The sequence below is a fragment of the Ranitomeya variabilis genome, chromosome 6, assembly GCF_051348905.1.
Source record: "Ranitomeya variabilis isolate aRanVar5 chromosome 6, aRanVar5.hap1, whole genome shotgun sequence".
NCBI classification, from domain to species: Eukaryota; Metazoa; Chordata; class Amphibia; order Anura; family Dendrobatidae; genus Ranitomeya; species Ranitomeya variabilis.
Window position 1 is genome coordinate 20,664,546 of NC_135237.1, and position 22,310 is coordinate 20,686,855.

The 22,310-nt window shown below is 42.8% G+C and overlaps 2 protein-coding genes and 1 long non-coding RNA gene across 13 annotated transcripts in view; 1 reads left to right on the plus strand and 2 right to left on the minus strand.

The window, feature by feature from the left end:
- The window catches only part of LOC143783366 (uncharacterized), a 140,528-nt gene that overhangs the window by 20,171 nt on the left and 98,047 nt on the right, over positions 1–22,310 (minus strand). For 9 of the 11 annotated variants that reach the window (XM_077271777.1, XM_077271776.1, XM_077271786.1 and 6 more), the window contains 3 exons: positions 17,442–17,516; positions 9,445–9,534; positions 7,740–7,790 (listed from right to left, as the gene is read on the minus strand). In XM_077271777.1, coding sequence (XP_077127892.1) covers positions 7,740–7,790; positions 9,445–9,534; positions 17,442–17,516 — 216 coding nt within the window. The remainder of the gene's footprint in view (positions 1–7,739; positions 7,791–9,444; positions 9,535–17,441; positions 17,517–22,310) is intronic. The other 2 variants (XM_077271784.1, XM_077271783.1) reach the window with 1 other exon arrangement.
- LOC143783368 (uncharacterized) overlaps positions 1–22,310 on the plus strand; it is a 34,414-nt gene that overhangs the window by 282 nt on the left and 11,822 nt on the right. Inside the window, exon 2 of the long non-coding RNA XR_013217132.1 lies at positions 1,049–1,085. This is a non-coding gene — a long non-coding RNA (uncharacterized LOC143783368). The remainder of the gene's footprint in view (positions 1–1,048; positions 1,086–22,310) is intronic.
- Positions 1,263–5,441, minus strand: LOC143782051 (cyclin-T2-like). Its single transcript, XM_077269148.1, is given in 3 exon segments — positions 1,263–1,288; positions 4,794–4,979; positions 4,982–5,441. Coding segments are annotated over 3 exon segments (636 nt in total). The 5' UTR covers positions 5,406–5,441.

Below are 22,310 nucleotides of genomic sequence, written 5' to 3' on the forward strand. Positions count from 1 at the left end.
ATGTTAGAAGTTTGACAAAGATAATCCCCAAATAAATTTAAAAAAAAAAGGCGTGGGCTCCCGCGGAAATTTCTGCGCCAGAGGGGGAAAGCCGACGGCCGTGGACCAATATTTGTAGCCTGCTATGAATATCAGCCCGCAGCTGTCTGCGTAGCCTTTGCTGGCTATTAAAATAGGGGGACCCCCCCAAAAAATGATGTTTTGTCCCCCTATATTTTATAGCCAGAAAGGCTACGCGGACAGCTGCGGGCTGATATTCATAGCCTAGAGAGGGGCCATGGATATTGCCCCCCCCCCCGGCTACAAACACCAGTCCACAACCGCCCCGGAAATGGCGCATCTGTAAGATGCGCCAATTCCGGCACTTAGCCCCTCTCTTCCCACTCCCGTGTAGCGGTGGGATATGGGGTAATAAGGGGTTAATGTGACCTTGCTATCGTAAGGTGACATTAAGCCGGGTTACTAACGGATAGGCGTCAATAAGACGCCTATCCGTTATTAATCCAATGATAGTAATGGGTTAATAAAACACACACATTTTTTGAAAATTTATTTTTAATATTCTTAATTTGACCATACTTACCATAGTTCTGCACCTGTAAAAAAAATAACATAATAAACCGTATACTACCTGTCTTCACCGAAGTACAATTAATAACGAGTGTCCCACGACGATCTCACCTATAGAACAGTGACATCGGGTGATGTCACTGCTCTATAGGACCCTCAGTGACACACTGACAGGAGACAATGGCTCCTGCACTGCATCACTGAAGAGGTTAACCTTAGTTCATAGTCTCAGTTTCTGTCAAAGCTGCCTGAACAGCATTGCCAGAAGTGAGGCCAGGGACTATTTTCTCACAATGGTGTAGGAATATATTGTGAGGAACACATTGTGGAAGGATATCTTCCATCATTGTGTTCCTGGAACCCCAGGAGAGCAGTCACATCACCAGATGCTCCTGCTCTCCAAGGGAGATCGTCGTGGGACACTCGTTTACATTGGATTTCTGCGGACAGGGTGTTAATTTTTTTTTTTTTTTTAAAGATGACACTGGCTTCGGGGATCAAAGTGACAAGTGATGGTGAGTATGTAATGTATGTTATATGTACTGTATGTCTGTATGTATGTATTGTATGTATGTTGTATATGGTGTATTTTGCATGCTGCATGTTGCATGTCGCATGCTGTTGCAACTCACATGCTATCACATGTGGCATGGTTCTGCATGTTGCATTCTGACGCATGTTTTTTGCATGTCTCATGTGTTTGCATGTCGCACGTAGTCTGATGTTGTTGCATGTTGCATGTAGTCGTATGTTGTTGCATGGCGCATGTACTTGCATGTTGCTGCATGTAGTCGCATGTTGAATGTTGTCGCATGTTCTTGCATGTAGTAGCTTGTTGCATGTAGTCGCATGTTGCTGCATGTCACATTTTGTTACATGTCGCATGTTGTTGCATGCTTCATGTTGTTGAATGTTGCATGTTTGTTGCATGTCGCATGTAGTCGCATGTTGAATGTTGTTGCATGTAGTCGCATGTTGCATGTAGTCGCATGTTGCTGCATGTCGCATTTTGTTACATGTCGCATGTTGTTGCATGCTGCATGTTGTTGAATGTCGCATGTTTGTTGCATGTCGCATGTAGTCGCATGTTGAATGTTGTTGCATGTATTCGCGTGTTGCTGCATGTCGCATTTTGTTACATGTCGCATGTTGTTGCATGCTGCATGTTTTTGCATGTTGCATGTTGTTGCATGTCGCATGTAGTCGCATATTGTTGCATGGCGCATGGACTAGCATGTTGCATGTAGTCGCATGTTGTTGTATGTCGCATGTAGTCACTTGTTGCATGTCGCATGTAGTAGCATGTTGTTGCATGTCGCATGTAGTCGCATGTCGCATGTAGTCGCATGTCGTTGCATGTAGTCGCATGTTGTTGCATGTCGACGCATGTCGCATGTATTCGCATGTTGCACGATGTTGCATGTCGCATGGGGTAGCATGTTGTCGCTTGTCGCATGTTGTTGCATGTAGACTCATGTTGTTGCATGTCACATGTAGTCGCATGTTATAGCATGTCGCATGTAGTGGCATGTTGCGTGTAGTCGCATGTAGTCGCTTGTTGCATGTCGAATGTAGTCGCATGTAGTTGCATGTCGCATGTAGTCACTTGTTGCATGTCGCATGTAGTAGCATGTTGTTGCATGTCTCATGTAGTTGCATGTTGTTGCATGTCGCATGTTGTTGCATGTCGCATGTACTTGCATGTTGTCGCATGTTGTAGCATGTCACATGTAGTCTCATGTAATTGCATGTCGCATGTTGTCACATTTTTATTGCATGTTGCTGCATGTCGCATGTAGTCGCTTGTTGGCGCATGGTGTATGTAGTTGCATGTGTCATGTAGTCGCATGTTGCATGTGGCATGTTGTTGCATGTCGCATGTAGTCGCATGTTGTTGCATGACGCATGTACTCGCATGTAGTCTCATGTTGCATGTCGCCTGTTGTTGCATATCGCATGTAGTCGCATGTTGCGTGTAGCATGTTTTCATATGTCACATGTTGGCATCGCATGTTGCATGTCGAACACAGTATGTTGAAAGTCGTATGTTGCATGTCAAATGTGGTAGGTTGCAAGTCGTATATCGCAGGGTGTATGTCATAAGTGTTTATGTTGCCGGGTGTATGTTTTATGTAATCTGCTCTTAGATAGATGAGATAGACACATAGATATAAAGAAGGAATAAGAAAGTTAGATGGTATACCATAGATAGAATGGGATAGCTAGCTGAAAAGAGATAGATAATAGATAGATAGATCGATAGAAAAATAGATATATAGTAAGAACGATAGATAGATAATTGATAGATAGAATGATCGATAGATAGATTATAGATAGACAGAAAGAACGATAGATAAATAGATAATAGATAGAAAGATCGATAGATAATAGATAGATAGAAAGAACGATAGATAGATAGAAAGATAGAAAAAACAATAGAGAGATAATAGATAAATAGAAAGATCGATAGATAGATAGAATGATATATAGATAGATAGAAAGAACGATAGATAGATAGATAGATAGATAGATAGATAGATAGATAATAGATAGATTGATCCATAGATAGATCGATAGAAAGAATGATAGATTAATAGATAGATATATAGGTATAAACAACGATCGATAGATAGATACATAGATAGAAACAACAATAGATAATAGATAGAAAGATCAATAGATAGATAAATTGAACAATAGATAATAGATACTTAGAAAGATCGATAGATCGATAGATAGATAATACATAGATAGATAGATCAATAGAAAGAATGCTAAATAGATAATAGATAGATAAAAAGATAAATTAAAAAACAGATAGATAGATAGAACGATAGATAGATAGATGATAGATAGAAAGAACAAAAGATAGATAATAGAGAGATAGATAAAAAAATCGATAGATAGAAAGAACGATATATACTGTAGATAACACAGGTAAACAAAAAAAATTTTTTTTTCTGGTGTCCAAAATATTTAAATGAATTTGGGGTATTTTTGGGGTGCTGATTCTGAATATGTCATCAGTTTTGCCAGATTGGCTCAAGTTTTTGAGATTTTTGGTATCTTATTTATAGCACTTGTTGGTAAATGCGACGCATCATCTCATTAATTTCTTTGGATTAGTACTTGAACTGAGCAGTTCTCAATATAGTTTTGTGTTAATTAGTGTTCTAAAAGTTTGTTCATAGCTTGATTTTTGCACTAACTTTATGTTGTTGTCTGTTTTCCAGTGAAAAGCATGAACTCATCAAGAAGAAGTTGTCTTAACGATCCAGACTCATTCTGTTACATTTGTGGTGAATACACACTGCCAAAACATAGAAGAAACATAACAGACTTCGTAAAAAAAGTGTATTTTGCCTATTTTGGGGTTATGCTTGGGGACCAAGACAAGTTTTGGGCACCACACATAGTGTGCAAAGCATGTATCGAATTATTACGAAAATGGAGCAAAGGACAAAGAAAAAGCTTCAAATTTGGTGTTCCAATGGTGTGGAGAGAGCCAAAAAATCATCATGATGACTGTTATTTATGGTAAACACAGGTACAGACACATCTTCACAATGAGGGACAGGCCTTCTTGCAGATTCCATGTTACTCCCATTTTCGTTTCTTATGCTTATTGAATCCTTGCACTTGCACTGCACAGAAATAACAGTCATCATGATGATTTTTTGGCTCTCTCCACACCATTGGAACACCAAATTTGAAGCTTTTTCTTTGTCCTTTGCTCCATTTTTGTAATAATTCGATACATGCTTTGCACACTATGTGTGGTGCCCAAAACTTGTCTTGGTCCCCAAGCATAACCCCAAAATAGGCAAAATACACTTTTTTTACGAAGTCTGTTATGTTTCTTCTATGTTTTGGCAGTGTGTATTCACCACAAATGTAACAGAATGAGTCTGGATCGTTAAGACAACTTCTTCTTGATGAGTTCATGCTTTTCACTGGAAAACAGACAACAACATAAAGTTAGTGCAAAAATCAAGCTATGAACAAACTTTTAGAACACTAATTAACACAAAACTATATTGAGAACTGCTCAGTTCAAGTACTAATCCAAAGAAATTAATGAGATGATGCGTCGCATTTACCAACAAGTGCTATAAATAAGATACCAAAAATCTCAAAAACTTGAGCCAATCTGGCAAAACTGATGACATATTCAGAATCAGCACCCCAAAAATACCCCAAATTCGATGAAATATCTTTGGCACCAAAAATGCTGTTGACCAGTGTAATAGATAGATAGAAAGAAAGATGCTGAAGGGAGAACGTTGTGAGGTGAAGGCTGTTGGTAGCCATGAAATAGGATGTCTGTGCCAAATCCTTGCTTGCTCTCACTAATTGGGTGCATTTAACGACATCTGTATGCAGATGTTCGATAGTGATCTCGAAGCCTAGGTCTGTAGCAGAACAGTTTCAAGTATAACCAGCTCTTGAGCTTGCTGTAGATAAGCATCACTTTTTGTATCCAGCTGTGGATCGTTTGGATTAAGACAAGCATGACATATTTTAATGACATGTTCAAGTTTTCGTGGCTGTTCCTCCACTTTAGCAGCCAGAAACAATGCAGTAGGAGATATTATATTTCTGTGGTATTTGGTAAAAGAATGATGCATATAGAAGCGGTGCATGTAAACAATGGCAGTGTTGATGGTGAGCTGGGATACGTTGAGCCGCTGCCCCATGTCCTGGATGAGGTTGGCAGCTTGTTGCCGGTACGACAGCTCCTTATCGGCCTCCACTCCGCTGCGCCTGGACGGGCTGCTCTCCAGCTGCTCCCGGGTGAAGAACCAGCAAGGATTCGGCTCTCGGCAGTCCGCCATCACCGTCTGCCGCTGAACCCCAGTGCGTCACAATCACCGGAAAGATATAGATAATAGATAGAAAGATAGATAGAAAGAACGATAGATAATAGATAGATAGATAGATAGATAGGACGAGCGATAGAGAAATAAGAGATAGAAAGAAGGATACATAGATGATAGATAGATAGATAGATAGATAGATAGATAGATAGATAGATAGATAGATAGATAGAGCGATAGATAGATAGATTTTGGCACCAAACTTACGATCACAGTTCGGGAAGAGAAATTTTTACCGACATCCACATAAACACTATGTGCATATGATAACTTCCGGGGCACCCAGGGAGTGACGACCCGCGCATGCGCACTGATGTAAAGTATGCTATGCCCACAGATGGGCAAAGCATAATGCGCAGGCGCAAGAGGCGAATTCACTGCGCAACTGCGAAGAAAGAGCGCGATCTGTGCCATTCACAGATCGAATTTACGCCACACACACCGAGGAGCAGGGGGAAGGAACTGCTATTTACCAACGCCCACATGACCAGACCAGACTGAGTGACAGCCCAAAACGGAGACTTTGCAAAGGTATTTCGGCAGCTTCGGTGGGTAATAAACGCATAACAAACACACTAATGTAACGCCCACCTCTACCCCTATTTAACGCTATTTTTATCCCATCTTCCAAAAACGTGGTGACAGGTGCCCTTTAAGAGAAATGAATATTCTGAATATTCACATGTAGATCTTCAAATAACTCATAAAGGAAATCAGTCGGACCTCAGAGGCGGTGCCTCACTGAGAGCCATATACTGAGCTCTGATGTAATGCCTCTACAGCCCCTTTTTGCTCTTTCCCAATGGCAAGACATGTCCCCTATTGTTGAATTGAAAGGAAGTTTTTTTTGTATGTTCACAAAGTATTTTATGATAAACTTTTCAATCGTATCTTAATTGGATTTATTACTTCTAGTTCAATATAGAGATATTTTTCACTAGCATCTTACATTTCTACTTCATTTATTTATTATTTCCAGTTTGGGCTATTTGACTTTAACAAGTGCACTTTGGCAATATTTAGATAATTTTTATTCCCATAGTATAATTTAGAGGTACTATGCACCAGCATACATTTATACTTGCACTTCTTCCTCATTTATTTTTATTCTATTTCCACCAGGAGGTTTATTATACCAAACTTGCACCTTACGTACTCTGACAATATTAATATGTTTCTATACATAATGGAATTATCTTGAGGCCTTTTCTTGTTATGTGTTCACAATCATGCATATGACTAATTTTTGTGCTAATACTCGCTAAATACACTTAAAAGGCTAATCATTTAGAGCATGCCTAAAATGTGGATTTTTTTATTCTGATGATCCACACTAGATATTCAATTAGTTTTGACACCACTGTGCCCTAACATTAGTAAGGAACATTTTGCTTGTTACTATTCTATATGGAATTATATTTTAAAGTATTTTGAATAAATGTGTGATTTTAATATTGGATTTTCTTTACCCTTTCATTTGTCTCTCTGGGATTTTGCATGTCTCCCATGAGAGCTCATATTACTTGATTTATCATACTTGGTTGGATACTGCTATTTTAATTGGATTTTGGTTTATGGTATATGAAAATGATGAAAAAAAAAGTGAAGCCAAGCATTTTAAAAATATTTATTGCTGCCGGATGTTAAGTTGTTGTTGCTGCCGGATGTTAAGAAGTTGTTGCTGCCTGATGTTAAGAAGTTGATATTGCCAGATGCTAAGTTGATGTTGCCAGATGTTAAAACAAGCTATAGTTTTATGTTTCTTAACCTCTATCCACCCTGGTCAATAATTAAATTATTTACTACATAATTTGCTAGAATTACAAGGCTGTCGTTTAATGCTGCAACTATTCCTTCATGTGATGGCTTAAAAATCAGGTATATAAGATGTGTGACTGATAACTAATAAATGGCCGATATCTGTGCAGTCAGATGTATACAGTAGTAAGGAAGCGTGATGAGCGAGCGTGCTCAGATAAGGTGTTATACAAGCACGCTCGTGTCCTAATCGAGTATTTTCCACATGCTCGAAAAAAATGCCTGAGTCATCGCAGCTGTTCAACAGCTGCAACACATACAAGGATTACCTAACAAACGGGCATTCCCTGCGTGTGTTGCAGCTATCCAACAACCAAGGTGACTCGAATATTTTTTTAGCATGCCAAAATACTCTATTAGGACATGAGAGTACTCAGATAGCACTTCATCCGAGCATGCGCGCTCATCGCTAGTAATGAATCAACTATATCATTATGTAATCTAGAAGGTTTGCTGAGTAATCTCTGCTCTTACATGGTCAAGGTGGTGGTCTCCTCCTTTTCCACATTTTCGGTGCGCTCCTCTCTACAGTACATGAAGCATAGATCGTCTCATGTAAATGTGCAAGTAACAGTGCGGATTAAGATCAATATTCACAGTAAAAATATAGTACTAAAATCACACTTTAATAGTTAGAACCAACACACAACTCAAACAAAAAATGCTTCAGGGACCAGGTAGTGAGCCCTAGTGGAAAGCTACAAGTGTAATATCTAACAATGTGGGGTCCGAAACTGACCCTGTTACATATCCTACCTAACTGCGGAGGTTGGCACCCTAGCAAATGGCGCCTCTGCTCAAAGACTGACCCCAATAATCCCTAGCAGTCTTCTGCATAGGTGAACAAGTCACAGGTACGTCACATTATGGAAGGGTCATCATATTTGGACACAGATATATTACCCACACAAGTAGACATACACTCACCGGCCACTTTATTAGGTACACCTGTCCAACTTCTTGTTAACACTTAATTTCTAATCAGCCAATCACATGGCGGCAACTCAGTGCATTTAGGCATGTAGACATGGTCAAGACAATCTCCTGCAGTTCAAACCGAGCATCAGTATGGGGAAGAAAGGTGATTTGAGTGCCTTTGAACGTGGCATGGTTGTTGGTGCCAGAAGGGCTGGTCTGAGTATTTCAGAAACTGCTGATCTACTGGGATTTTCACGCACAACCATCTCTAGGGTTTACAGAGAATGGTCCGAAAAAGAAAAAAAATCCAGTGAGCGGCAGTTCTGTGGGCGGAAATGCCTTGTTGATGCCAGAGGTCAGAGGAGAATGGGCAGACTGGTTCGAGCTGATAGAAAGGCAACAGTGACTCAAATCGCCACCCGTTACAACCAAGGTAGGCCTAAGAGCATCTCTGAACGCACAGTGCGTCGAACTTTGAGGCAGATGGGCTACAGCAGCAGAAGACCACACCGGGTACCACTCCTTTCAGCTAAGAACAGGAAACTGAGGCTACAATTTGTACAAGCTCATCGAAATTGGACAGTAGAAGATTGGAAAAACGTTGCTTGGTCTGATGAGTCTCGATTTCTGCTGCGACATTCGGATGGTAGGGTCAGAATTTGGCGTAAACAACATGAAAGCATGGATCCATCCTGCCTTGTATGGAGCATCTTTGGGATGTGCAGCCGACAAATCTGCAGCAACTGTGTGATGCCATCATGTCAATATGGACCAAAATCTCTGAGGAATGCTTCCAGCACCTTGTTGAATCTATGCCACGAAGAATTGAGGCAGTTCTGAAGGCAAAAGGGGTCCAACCCGTTACTAGCATGGTGTACCTAATAAAGTGGCCGGTGAGTGTATATGCTGATAGTTGCAAACTAACATGGCTTCATATCCTCATCATCAGTTAACATAAAGGTAAACTAGATTGTTTTATGCAAATCCAAAGAATAGAGCAAGTTCTCATATATGGCATTAAAAGCTGATGTAGCCTAAATGACAAAACACCCCAGTGTATCCAGGACCGGATGTCAGCCCGGTGGGTCGTTTGTGGTGGTAAAACTGCTACTGGATAACTAGGGAGTAATAGAAAGCACTGGAGCGGCGGGTGTGAGGAATGAATATCGGGATCACTACAAACGCTGTACTCCACCAGTGGGTCAAGTGAAAACACAACATTGTATAATATAGTATTATATTTCCAGAAATGCATACATACTCAATGGTTTCTAGAAAAGGATACTCGATAACATTCTTATAGATGAATGTCCAGTATAGCTGTTTGGCATTACGTATTTTGAGGAGCCATCTGTTGGAGAAGGGAAGAAAAAAATAAAATAGTTACATAAATTTCACAACAGCAAATGTATGACAGCGACTATAGACCCACAATGATCGGACAAACGTGACGTATTGGAGAGTGTGACTGCAGGGGGCGCCACTATCTAATAGCAGCTTCCTCTCCCTGCAGCTTCTTTCATCAGCTTCAGATGATTGACTGTTAAGTAATCTGTTTTGTTTTTTTACTGCACCATTTAATTTTTGATACAGTTTAAGATCAGAATTTGTAACAGTAATTTATCCAGAATTCTGCCATAAATGGCTTTGAAAAGTTGCTAAATTTTGGAACAACTTGGAGTTGCGCAATAATTTGGGAACTTTGAAGGACAGAAAAGAAGGTCATGTATTGTAGGGCCCTTAGTCTTCTATCACAGTAGAAGACCCCCGAATATGCCCCACCCCTACAGTATAAATTCCCCAGTGTAACCCTCACAATGCCCCCAGTGATGCATTCCCACCCATAGAACATCCCCAACACCCATACATTATGATGCAACTACACATGATATTGTAAAATGTTGCGCCCCACTCCCCATACAGTATGTTGCCCCAAGGCATCCCCCTCACACTATGATGCCCCCACAGTATAATGACCCAAGGTGCTCCTTCTCACTCAGTACAATGCCTCTAAATGCCCTCCCCAGTGCCCACTGTTGTGAATTCCGTTCTTGGGCTCCCTCCGGTGCTTGTAAATGGCATTTTTGTGAATTCTGCCCTTGGGCTCCCTCCGGTGGTTTTAAGTGGAACTGCTGCTCCTTGGATTTAGCTTTAGCAGCTGCTTCCACTGATCGTCTCTCCTGCTCTGCTATTTAGCCTGGCTCTGATCTTCAGCCAGTGCCAGCTGTCAATGTTTCTTGGTTGGATTCAGATCTCTCCTTGGATTTCCCTGATAGTCTGTCCAGTTCAGCAAAGATAAGTCCTTGCATGTTCATTTGTTGTCCACTTGCTGTGGACTTAATCGTTCAGCTCATTTAAAGTTTTGCTCTAGTCCAGCTTGTCAAGTATTATATATTCTGTTAAGCTGAAGCTCTGGGGAAGCAGATTTGCCCTCCACACCATTAGTCAGGTGTGGAGATTTTTTGTAAACTCTGCGGTGAATTTTTCTAGCTTTTATTACTGACCGCACAGTATCCTTTCCTATTCTGTCTATCTAGTTAGAAGTGGCCTCCTTTGCTAAATCCTGGTTTCATTCTGTGTATGTCATTTCCCTCTCCACTCACAGTCAATATTTGTGGGGGGCTGTCTGTCCTTTGGGAATTTTCTCTGAGGCAAGATAGCTTTCCTGTTTCCATCTTTAGGGGTAGTTAGTTCTCCGGCTGTGACGAGATGTCTAGAGAGTGACAGGAACATTCCACGGCTACTTCTAGTGTTGTGTTAGATTCAGGAACTGCGGTCAGTAAAGATACCACCTCCTCAGAGTTCGTCCCATGTTGCTCCTTAACCACCAGGTCATAACAGTACAGCTGGCCAACAATGTATTGAATGCATCTCAAAAGAAGGAAAAAAAAAGTTCTGAACCATTTTTTTTTCTCTGCAGCCTGTTTTGTCTTTTTTTTCCCCTTAATCATTGGGTGGTTCAGGATTTTGGCGCTGACATGGATGAACAGGGTTTGTTCTCTCGTGTGGATCAACTTGCTGCAAGGGTACAGAGTATCCAAGATTATGTTGTTCAGACTCCGGTTTTGGAGCCTAGAATTCCTACTCTTGATTTGTTTTTTGGGGATAGATCCAAGTTTTTGAACTTTAAAAATAACTGCAGATTGTTTTTTGCTTTGAGACCCCGTTCCTCTGGTGACCCCATTCAGCAGGCGAAAATTGTCATCTCTCTGCTGCGTGGAGACCCTCAGGATTGGGCATTCTCTCTTGAGTCAGAGGATCCGGCATTACTTAATGTAGACGCATTTTTTCAAGCGCTCGGATTACTGTATGACGAACCTAATTCTGTGGATCAGGCAGAAAAAACCTTGTTGGCCCTGTGTCAGGGTCAGGAAGCGGCAGAATTATACTGCCAGAAATTTAGAAAGTGGTCTGTGCTCACTAAATGGAATGAAGATGCTCTGGCTGCAATTTTCAGAAAGGGTCTTTCTGAAGCCCTTAAAGATGTTATGGTGGGGTTCCCCACGCCTGTTGGTTTGAACGAATCTATGTCTCTAGCCATTCAGATTGATCGGCGCCTGCGCGAGCGCAAGGTTGTGCACCATATGGCAGTATCCTCTGAGCAGAGTCCTGAACCTATGCAATGTGATAGGATTTGGACTAGAGCAGAACGGCAGGAATTCAGACGTCAGAATAGGCTGTGTTTTTACTGTGGTGATTCCGCTCATGCTATTTCTGATTGCCCTAAGTGTACTAAGAGGGTCGCTAGGTCTGTTACCATTAGTACTGTGCAGCCTAAATTTCTCTTGTCTGTTACCCTGATTTGCTCATTATCGTCCTTTTCTGTCATGGCATTTGTGGATTCAGGCGCTGCCCTGAACTTAATGGACTTAGAGTTCGCCAGGCGCTGTAGTTTTTCCTTGCAGCCTTTGCAGAGCCCTATTCCCTTAAGGGGCATTGATGCAACACCATTGGCCAAGAATAAACCTCAGTACTGGACTCAGCTGACCATGTGCATGCATGGCTCCAGCACATCAGGAAGATTGTCGTTTTCTGGTGTTGCATAATTTGCATGATGTGGTTGTACTGGGTTTTCCATGGTTACAGGTACATAATCCAGTGCTGGATTGGAAATCTATGTCTGTGACTAGTTGGGGTTGTCAAGGGGTACATAGTAACGTTCCTTTGATGTCAATTTCCTCTCCCCCCTCTTCTGAAGTTCCTGAGTTTTTGTCGGATTTCCAGGATGTATTTGATGAGCCCAAGTCCAGTTCCCTTCCTCCTCATAGGGACTGTGATTGTGCTATTAACTTGATTCCTGGCTGTAAGTTCCCTAAGGGCCGACTTTTCAATCTGTCTGTGCCAGAGCATGCCGCCATGCGGAGTTATGTTAAGGAGTCTTTGGAGAAGGGGCATATTCGGCCCTCTTCGTCACCATTGGGAGCGGGATTCTTCTTTGTTGCCAAGAAGGATGGCTCCTTGAGACCCTGTATTGATTATCGCCTTCTTAATAAGATCACGGTCAAATTCCAATACCCTTTACCTTTGCTTTCTGATTTGTTTGCTCGGATTAAGGGGGCTAGTTGGTTTACTAAGATTGACCTTCGAGGGGCGTATAATCTTGTTCGTATTTAACAGGGTGACGAATGGAAAACTGCATTTAATACGCCGAAGGCCATTTTGAATACCTTGTGATGCCATTCGGGCTCTCTAATGCCCCATCTGTGTTTCAGTCCTTCATGCATGATATCTTCCGGAATTATCTTGATAAATTCATGATTGTATATTTGGATGATATTTTGATTTTCTCCGACGATTGGGAGTCCTTGAGCCGGTTGGTATTCTCAAGGAGGGGGTGATTCTTTCTGCCATCTCCCCTGATTTACGGCGGGTGCTTCAGGAATTTCAGGCTGATAAACCTGACCGCTGTCTAGTGGGGAAACTGTTTGTTCTTGATAGATGGACTAGTAAGGTAATTTCTGAGGTTCATTGTTCGGTGTTGGCTGGTCATCCTGGGATTTTTGGTACCAGAGATTTGGTTGCTAGGTCCTTTTGGTGGCCTTCCTTGTCGCGGGATGTGCGTTCTTTTGTGCAGTCCTGTGGGACTTGTGCCCAGGCCAAGCCTTGCTGTTCCCGCGCTAGTGGGTTGCTTTTGCCTTTACCGGTCCCTGAGAGGCCCTGGACGCATATTTCCATTGATTTTATTTCGGATCTTCATGTTTCCCAGAAGATGTCTGTTATCTGGGTGGTTTGTGACCGGTTTTCTAAGATGGTCCATTTGGTACCTTTGCCTAAATTGCCTTCCTCCTCTGATTTGGTTCCATTTGTTTTTTCAGCATGTGGTTCGTTTGCATGGCATTCTGGAGAATATTGTGTCTGACAGAGGTTCTCAGTTTGTTTCTAGGTTTTGGCGGTCCTTTTGTGCTAGGATGGGCATTGATTTGTCTTTTTCTTCGGCGTTTCATCCTCAGACAAATGGCCAAACTGAGCAAACCAATCAGACCTTGGAAACCTATTTGAGATGCTTTGTGTCTGCCGATCAGGATGATTGGGTGGCCTTCTTGCCGTTAGCCGAGTTTGCCCTTAATAATCAGGCTAGTTCGGCTACTTTGGTTTCGCCTTTTTTTTGTAATTTTGGTTTTCATCCTCGTTTTTCTTCAGGGCAGGTTGAGCCTTCTGATTGTCCTGGTGTGGATTCTGTGGTGGACAGGTTACAGCAGATTTGGACTCATGTGGTGGACAATTTGACGTTGTCTCAGGAAAAGGCTCAACGTTTTGCTAACCGCCGTCGGTGTGTTGGTCCCCGGCTTCGTGTTGGGGATTTAGTTTGGTTATCTTCTCGTCATGTTCCTATGAAGGTTTCTTCCCCTAAGTTCAAGCCTCGCTTTATTGGTCCCTATAAGATTTCTGAGATTATCAATCCGGTATCTTTTCGTTTGGCCCTTCCTGCCTCTTTTGCCATCCATAATGTTTTCCATAGATCTTTGTTGTGGAGATATGTGGTGCCTGTTGTTCCCTCTGTTGATCCTCCTGCCCCGGTGTTGGTTGAGGGGAAGTTGGAATATGTGGTGGAGAAGATTTTGAATTCTCGTTTTTCAAGGCGGAAGCTTCAGTATCTTGTCAAGTGGAAGGGTTATGGCCAGGAGGATAATTCTTGGGTTGTTGCCTCCGATGTCCATGCCGCCAATTTGGTTCGTGCCTTTCACTTGGCTCGTCCTGATCGGCCTGGGGGCTCTGGTGAGGGTTCGGTGACCCCTCCTCAAGGGGGGGGTACTGTTGTGAATTCCGTTCTTGAGCTCCCTCCGGTGCTTGTAAATGGCATTTTTGTGAATTCTGCCCTTGGGCTCCCTCCGGTGGTTTTAAGTGGAACTGCTGCTCCTTGGATTTAGCTTTAGCAGCTGCTTCCACTGATCGTCTCTCCTGCTCTGCTATTTAGCCTGGCTCTGATCTTCAGCCAGTGCCAGCTGTCAATGTTTCTTGGTTGGATTCAGATCTCTCCTTGGATTTCCCTGATATTCTGTCCAGTTCAGCAAAGATAAGTCCTTGCATGTTCATTTGTTGTCCACTTGCTGTGGACTTAATCGTTCAGCTCATTTAAAGTTTTGCTCTAGTCCAGCTTGTCAAGTATTATATATTCTGTTAAGCTGAAGCTCTGGGGAAGCAGATTTGCCCTCCACACCGTTAGTCAGGTGTGGAGATTTTTTGTAAACTCTGCGGTGGATTTTTCTAGCTTTTATTACTGACCGCACAGTATCCTTTCCTATTCTGTCTATCTAGTTAGAAGTGGCCTCCTTTGCTAAATCCTAGTTTCATTCTGTGTATGTCATTTCCCTCTCCACTCACAGTCAATATTTGTGGGGGGCTGTCTGTCCTTTGGGAATTTTCTCTGAGGCAAGATAGCTTTCCTGTTTCCATCTTTAGGGGTAGTTAGTTCTCCGGCTGTGACGAGATGTCTAGGGAGTGACAGGAACATTCCACGGCTACTTCTAGTGTTGTGTTAGGTTCAGGAACTGCGGTCAGTAAAGATACCACCTCATCAGAGCTCATCCCATGTTGCTCCTTAACCACCAGGTCATAACAGCCCACCTCACGACACTCGTGCAATGGCTAAAAGCCCTCACAAAGCCTTGTTCCCATGGTAAGCATGAATCTACAGACTGCTCTGTTCTATGCTGTGTGTGGCCGGGGGCTGCAGACATGATCTAGTGCCATCATTATGTCTTCTGCACCGTCTTAGACAGCCGTGTGGTGGTGCAGGAAGCTGACGGCTCCCGGATCCACTATTGTATTCAGCCATATCGGTGAGGATACAGACTGGACCAGTGCCAATCTCCTGAGACAGCTCCAAAAAATCAGGCATCCTAGACATTAGGTATGCTATAGAAAGTATACCTGCTTCTAATTATACACTGCTCAAAAAAATAAAGGGAACACTTAAACAGAATATAACTCCAAGTAAATCAAACTTCTGTGAAATCAAACTGTCCAATTAGGAAGCAACACTCTTTGACAATCAATTTCACATGCTGTTGTGCAAATGGAATACACAACAGATGGAAACTATTGGCAATTATCAAAACACACTAAATAAAGGAGTGGTTCTGCAGGTGGGGACCACAGACCACATCTCAGTACCAATGCTTTCTGGCTGATGTTTTGGTCACTTTTGAATGTTGGTTGTGCTTTCACACTCGTAGTAGCATGATATGGACTCTACAACCCACACAAGTGGCTCAGGCAGTGCAGCTCATCCAGGATGGCACATCAATGCGAGCCGTGGCAAGAAGGTTTGCTGTGTCAGTTAGCATAGTGTGCAGAGGTTAGAGGTGCTACCATGAGACAGGCCAGTACACCAGGAGACGTGGAGGAGGCCATAGGAGTGCAACAACCCAGCAGCAGGACCGCTACCTCAGCCTTTGTTCAAGGAGGAACAGGAGGAGCACTGCCAGAGCCCTGCAAAATGAGCTCCATCCAGCAGGCCACAAATGTGTATGTGCCAGAGCGCTGCCAGAGCCCTGCAAAATGACCTCCAGCAGGCCACAAATGTGCATGTGTCTGCACAAACGGTTAGAAACTGACCCCATGAGGATGGTCTGAGTGCCCGACGTCCACAGATGGGAGTTGTGCTCTCAGCCCAACACCGTGCAGGACGCTTGGCATTTGCCACAGAACACCAGGATTGGCAAATTTGCCACTGGCGCCCTGTGCTCTTCACAGATGAAAGCAGGTTCACACTGAGCACATGTGACTGATGTGACAGAGTCTGGAGACGCCGTGGAGAGTGATCTGCTGCCTGCAACATCCTTCAGCATGACCGGTTTGGCAGTGGGTCAGTAATGGTGTTGGGTGGCATTTCTTTGGAAGGCCGCATAGCCCTCCATGTGCTCGCCAGAGGTAGCCTGACTGCCATTAGGTACCGAGATGAGATCCTCAGACCCCTTGTGAGACCATATGCTGGGCTGGTACAGTTGGCCCTGGGTTCCTCCTAATGCAGGACAATGCCAGACCTCATGTGGCTGGAGTGTGTAAGCAGGTCCTGCAAGATGAAGACATTGAAGCTATGGACTAGCCCACCTGTTCGCCAGACCTGAATCTGATTGAGCACATCTGGGACATCATGTCTCGCACAATCCACCAACGTCACGTTGCACCACAGACTGTCCAGGAGTTGGCGGATGCTTTAGCCCAGGTCTGGGAGGAGATCCCTCAGGATACCATCCGCCGCCTCATCAGGAACATGCCCAGGCATTGTAGGGAGGTCATACAGGCACGTGGCGGCCACACACTATACTGAGCATCATTTCCTTGTTTTGAGGAATTTCCACTGAAGTTGGATCAGCCTGTAATTTGATTTTCCACTTTGATTTTGAGTATCATTACAAATCCAGGCCTCTGTGAGATATATATTAATTTTGATTTACATTGATTATTTTTATGTTTTACTGTTCTCAATGCTTTCAACTATGTAGTGAATAAAGATTTACAACTGGAATATTTTATTCCGTGATATCTAGGATGTGGTATTTTAGTGTTCCCTTTATTTTTTTGAGCAGTGTACATCGTGTCTTTCTAAAGAAGCCATATAAAATGCTGCTCATGGTCTATTCTTCCTGGTGCCCATTTTAAACAGTGAAATAAATAGAATTCAACTAATTTGTGTAATAAAAACATCCTAAACTGAGAAATGAATTTTAAACCCTGATGCTATACATCTGTCTATGCTGATAGTTATGTGTATACAGGCTTCATATCATTTCTACCTGAAAAAAAATCACTTACAAAGATTCCGCTATTGCCTCCAACTGTTTGTTGTAATTTTCGCTTCTGTGTTCCAGATGTTGTTTGATTTCTTTCCTGTTGTACATGGAACATAAATCGTCATCTCATATGTAAAGGTATAAATATCAGCAATTTGAAGAGCAGCAGTGATCACATTCTGCCCCTTGGTCTCTATCCCAAATACTTCTCAACATTTTCCATCTACATCACACAAATGATGCGATTTAGTCCCCGTGGAGCCATCACTAGGGGGCTCTCACTGTGTGGGGACAGAAGACACCTAGAAGGCTGGCGGCATAAATAGATCTCCTGGTCCATCTGCCCGTATTTACTATTCATATACGTCTATCCCAGACTAATTTAATGCTTTAATGACTTCAAAATTTCCATTTTGGAGCCTTTATTTTTTACTGAGGAGCAAAAATCCAGCGAGGCAGCAGGTGTGCATGATAACCGTGAGTAAGGCTCCAAGGCGCTGAAACGCATAGGTCTCCATCACATTGGAACTCCATGCACTTTTAGTTAATTTTTCTCTAATAAATTTGGATTTTATGCTACACACCTGCTGCCGCGCTGGATTTTCATTCCTCTGTTTTGCCTCAGTCGCTTCCAGGCTTGTCCGTTGTTGGTACCCCTCGTTTAATGACAGAAAAACCCACAATGGTCACAGAAATAACTTGAGTTTGACAAATTTAATGATAAATAAAAATATATATGAAAATGAACAAATTAAAGTCAGACATTGCTTTTCAATCATGCTTCCACAAAAATTTTTTAAAACTGAAACTCATGAAATAGGCCTGGACAGAAATGATTGTAGCCTTAAGTTAATATTTTGTTGCACATCCTTTTGAGGCAATCACTGCAATCAAACGAATTCTCTAACTGTCAATTAGACTTCTGCACCTCTCAACAGGTATTTTGGCCGCTCCTCAAGAGCAAACTGCTCCAGTTGCCTCGAATTTGAAGGTTGCCTTTTCCAGACTGCATGTTTCATCTCCTTCTAAAGATGCTCAATAGGATTTAGGTCAGGGCTCATATTAGGCCACTTCAAAATAGTCCAATGTTTTCCTTTTAGCCATTCTTGGGTGTTTTTAGCTGTACACTTTGGGTCACTATCCTGTTTCAAGATCCATCACCTGCGACTGAGACCAAGCTTTCTGACACTGGGCAACACATTTCTCTCTAGAATTCATTGATAGTGTTGAGATTTCATTGTACCCTGCACAGATTCTAGACACCTTGTGCTAGATGCAGCAAAGCAGCCCCGGAACATAACAGCCTCCTCCATGATTCACAGTAGGGACAGTGTTCTTTTTTTGATATGCTTAATTTTTCTGTTGTGAACTGTGTTTCTGGGCTCCCTCTGGTGGTCACTAACGGTATTGTGTTAGGAATGTCTTCTTGCAGGTCTGAGCTCCAGCTGTGTCGTTAAGCAGCGGGTGTTTCCTATTTGAGTCTCCTCTGGACTCAGTCTCTTGCCTGGCATCGTTGTATCCAGACCTATTTGGTCTCCTCCGGATTCCTTTCAGTCTGCCTCATGCAAGAAAAGCTAAGTCTGTTTTGTACTATTTGGATCGTTTGCATTATTCAGTGTTTTTGTCCAGCTTGCTTTACATTTGATTTTTGACTCGCTGGAAGCTCTAGGGGGCTGATATTCTCCCTCCACACCGTCAGTCGGTGTGGGGGGTTCTTGAATGTTCAGTGTGGATGTTTTGTAGGGTTTTCTGCTAACCGCATAGTCCACTATCTATTTTCTGCTATGTAGACTATTGGGCCTCACTTTGCTGAATCTAGTTCATCTCTACGTTTGTGTTTTCCTCTTGCCTCACCGTTATTATTTGTTGGGGGCTTTCTATATCTTTGGGGTTCAATTTCTCTGGAGGCAAGCGAGGTCTTATTTTTTCCCTCTAGGGGTAGTCAGTTCTCCGGCTGGCTCGAGACGTCTAGAACCAACGTAGGCACGTTCACCGGCTACTTTTAGTTGTTTGTGTCAGGATCAGGTATGCGGTTAGCCCAGTTTCCACCTCCCTAGAGCAGTATTTATATTTTTGGTATCTTGCCGGAATATCAGAGATCCTCTGCCATTGGGATCATAACAGAATGCCAGGCCAAAAGAAAATGTTTAATGCATCGCAGAAGCGGGATTAAAAAGAAGTTCTGAGTTTTTTTTTGTTTTTTTTTTGCTGCAGTTTGCCTAGCTTCTTCCATCCCCTTTTTCTCTGAGTGGCTGAAACTCTGCTGCTGATATGAATGTCCAGACTCTGACTTCTAGTGTGGATCAGCTTGCTGCTAGGGTGCAAAGCATTCAGGATTTTGTTATCCATAGCCCTATGTCTGAACCAAAAATACCTATTCCTGAGCCGTTTTTTGGAGATAGATCTAAATTCCTGAATTTTAGGAATAATTGTAAATTGTTTCTGTCTCTGAAACCTCGTTCCTCTGGTGATTCCGCTCAGCAAGTTAAGATTGTTATTTCCTTCTTGCGCGGCGACCCTCAGGATTGGGCCTTCTCTCTGGCGCCAGGAGATCCTGCATTGGTGAATGTTGATGCGTTTTTTTCTGGCACTTGGTTTGCTTTATGAGGAGCCTAATCTTGAAAATCAGGCTGAAAAAATGTTGCTGGTTATCTCTCAGGGTCAGGACGAAGCTGAGGTATATTGCCAAAAATGTCGGAAATGGTCCGTGCTTACTCAATGGAATGAGTGTGCACTGGCCGCAAATTTCAGAAATGGTCTTTCTGAAGCCATTAAAGATGTGATGGTGGGGTTTCCTATCCCTACAGGTCTAAATGATTCAATGGCTCTAGCCATTCAAATTGATCGACGTTTGCGGGAGCGCAAATCTGATAATCCTTTGGCGGTGCTGTCTGAACGGTCACCTGATTCTATGCAATGTGACAGAATTCTGACCAGAGCCGAGCGACAAAATCATAGACGTCAAAATGGGTTGTGTTTCTACTGTGGTGATTCAACACATGTTATATCAGCATGCTCTAAACGTTTAAAGAAAAAAGTTAATCCTGTCGCCATTGGTACTTTTCAGCCTAAGTTTATTTTGTCTGTGACTTTAATTTGTTCATTACCTTCTTACTCAGTTATGGCTTTTGTGGATTCTGGTGCTGCTTTAAGTCTGATGGATTTGTCGTTTGCCAAGCGCTGCGGTTTTGTCCTGGAGCCTTTGGAAAATCCTATTCCTCTTAGAGGAATTGATTCTACGCCATTGGCAGAGAATAAACCTCAGTATTGGACGCAGGTGACCATGTGCATGACTCCTGTACATCAGGAGGTGATTCGTTTTTTGGTACTGCATAAAATGCATGATGTTGTCGTTTTGGGTCTGCCATGGTTACAGGCCCATAATCCAGTTTTAGATTGGAAAGCTATGACTGTGTCTAGTTGGGGGTGTCAGGGGATTCATGGCGATTCTCCATTGGTGTCTATTGCTTCTTCTACTCCTTCTGAGATCCCTGAGTTTTTGTCAGACTTTCAGGATGTATTTAATGAGGCCAGGTCCAGTGCCCTTCCTCCTCATAGGGACTGTGATTGTGCTATAGATTTGATTCCTGGTAGTAAGTTTCCTAAGGGACGACTCTTTAATTTATCTGTGCCAGAGCATGCCGCGATGCGGAGTTATATAAAGGAGTCTTTGGAGAAGGGACATATTCGCCCATCCTCGTCTCCTCTTGGTGCAGGATTCTTTTTTGTGGGCAAGAAAGACGGGTCCCTGAGACCTTGTATTGATTATCGTATTCTGAATAAGATCACTGTTAAATTTCAGTATCCTTTGCCATTGTTGTCTGATTTGTTTGCTCGGATTAAGGGATCCAGTTGGTTCACCAAGATAGATCTTCGTGGTGCGTATAACCTTGTGCGCATAAAGCAGGGAGATGAATGGAAAACGGCATTTAATACGCCTGAGGGTCATTTTGAGTACCTGGTGATGCCTTTCGGATTATCTAATGCTCCTTCTGTGTTTCAGTCCTTCATGCATGACATCTTCTGGAAATATCTGGATAAATTTATGATTATTTATCTGGATGATATTTTGTTTTTTTCTGATGATTGGGAGTCCCATGTGAACCAGGTCAGGATGGTGTTTCAGGTTTTGCGGGAGAATGCTCTATTTGTGAAGGGCTCAAAATGTATCTTTGGGGTACAGAAGGTTTCTTTTTTGGGTTTTATTCCTCAGACTAATGGCCAGACCGAGCGAACTAATCAGACGTTAGAGACTTATTTGAGATGTTTTGCTTCTGCTGATCAGGACGACTGGGTTACCTTTTTGCCACTGGCCGAGTTTGCCCTTAATAATCGGGTTAGTTCTGCCACCTTGGTTTCGCCCTTTTTCTGCAACTCTGGTTTTCATCCTTGTTTCTCCTCGGGTCAGGTTGAGCCTTCTGACTGTCCTGGGGTTGATTCTGTGGTGGATAGGTTGCAGCGGATTTGGAACCATGTGGTGGACAATTTGAAATTGTCACAAGACAAGGCCCAGCGGTTTGCCAACCACCGCCGCGGTGTGGGTCCCCGACTTCGTGTTGGGGATTTGGTTTGGTTGTCTTCTCGGCATGTTCCTTTGAAAGTCTCCTCTCCTAAGTTCAAGCCTCGCTTTATCGGTCCTTATAAGATTTTGGAAATCCTTAACCCGGTGTCTTTTCGCTTGGACCTTCCAGCGTCTTTTTCTATTCATAATGTGTTCCATAGGTCCTTGTTGCGGCGGTACGTGGTGCCTGCTGTTGAGCCTCCTGCCCCGGTTTTGGTTGAGGGCGAGTTGGAGTACGTGGTGGAGAAGATTCTGGATTCTCGTATCTCTAGATGGAAACTCCAGTATTTAGTTAAGTGGAAAGGCTATGGTCAGGAGGATAATTCCTGG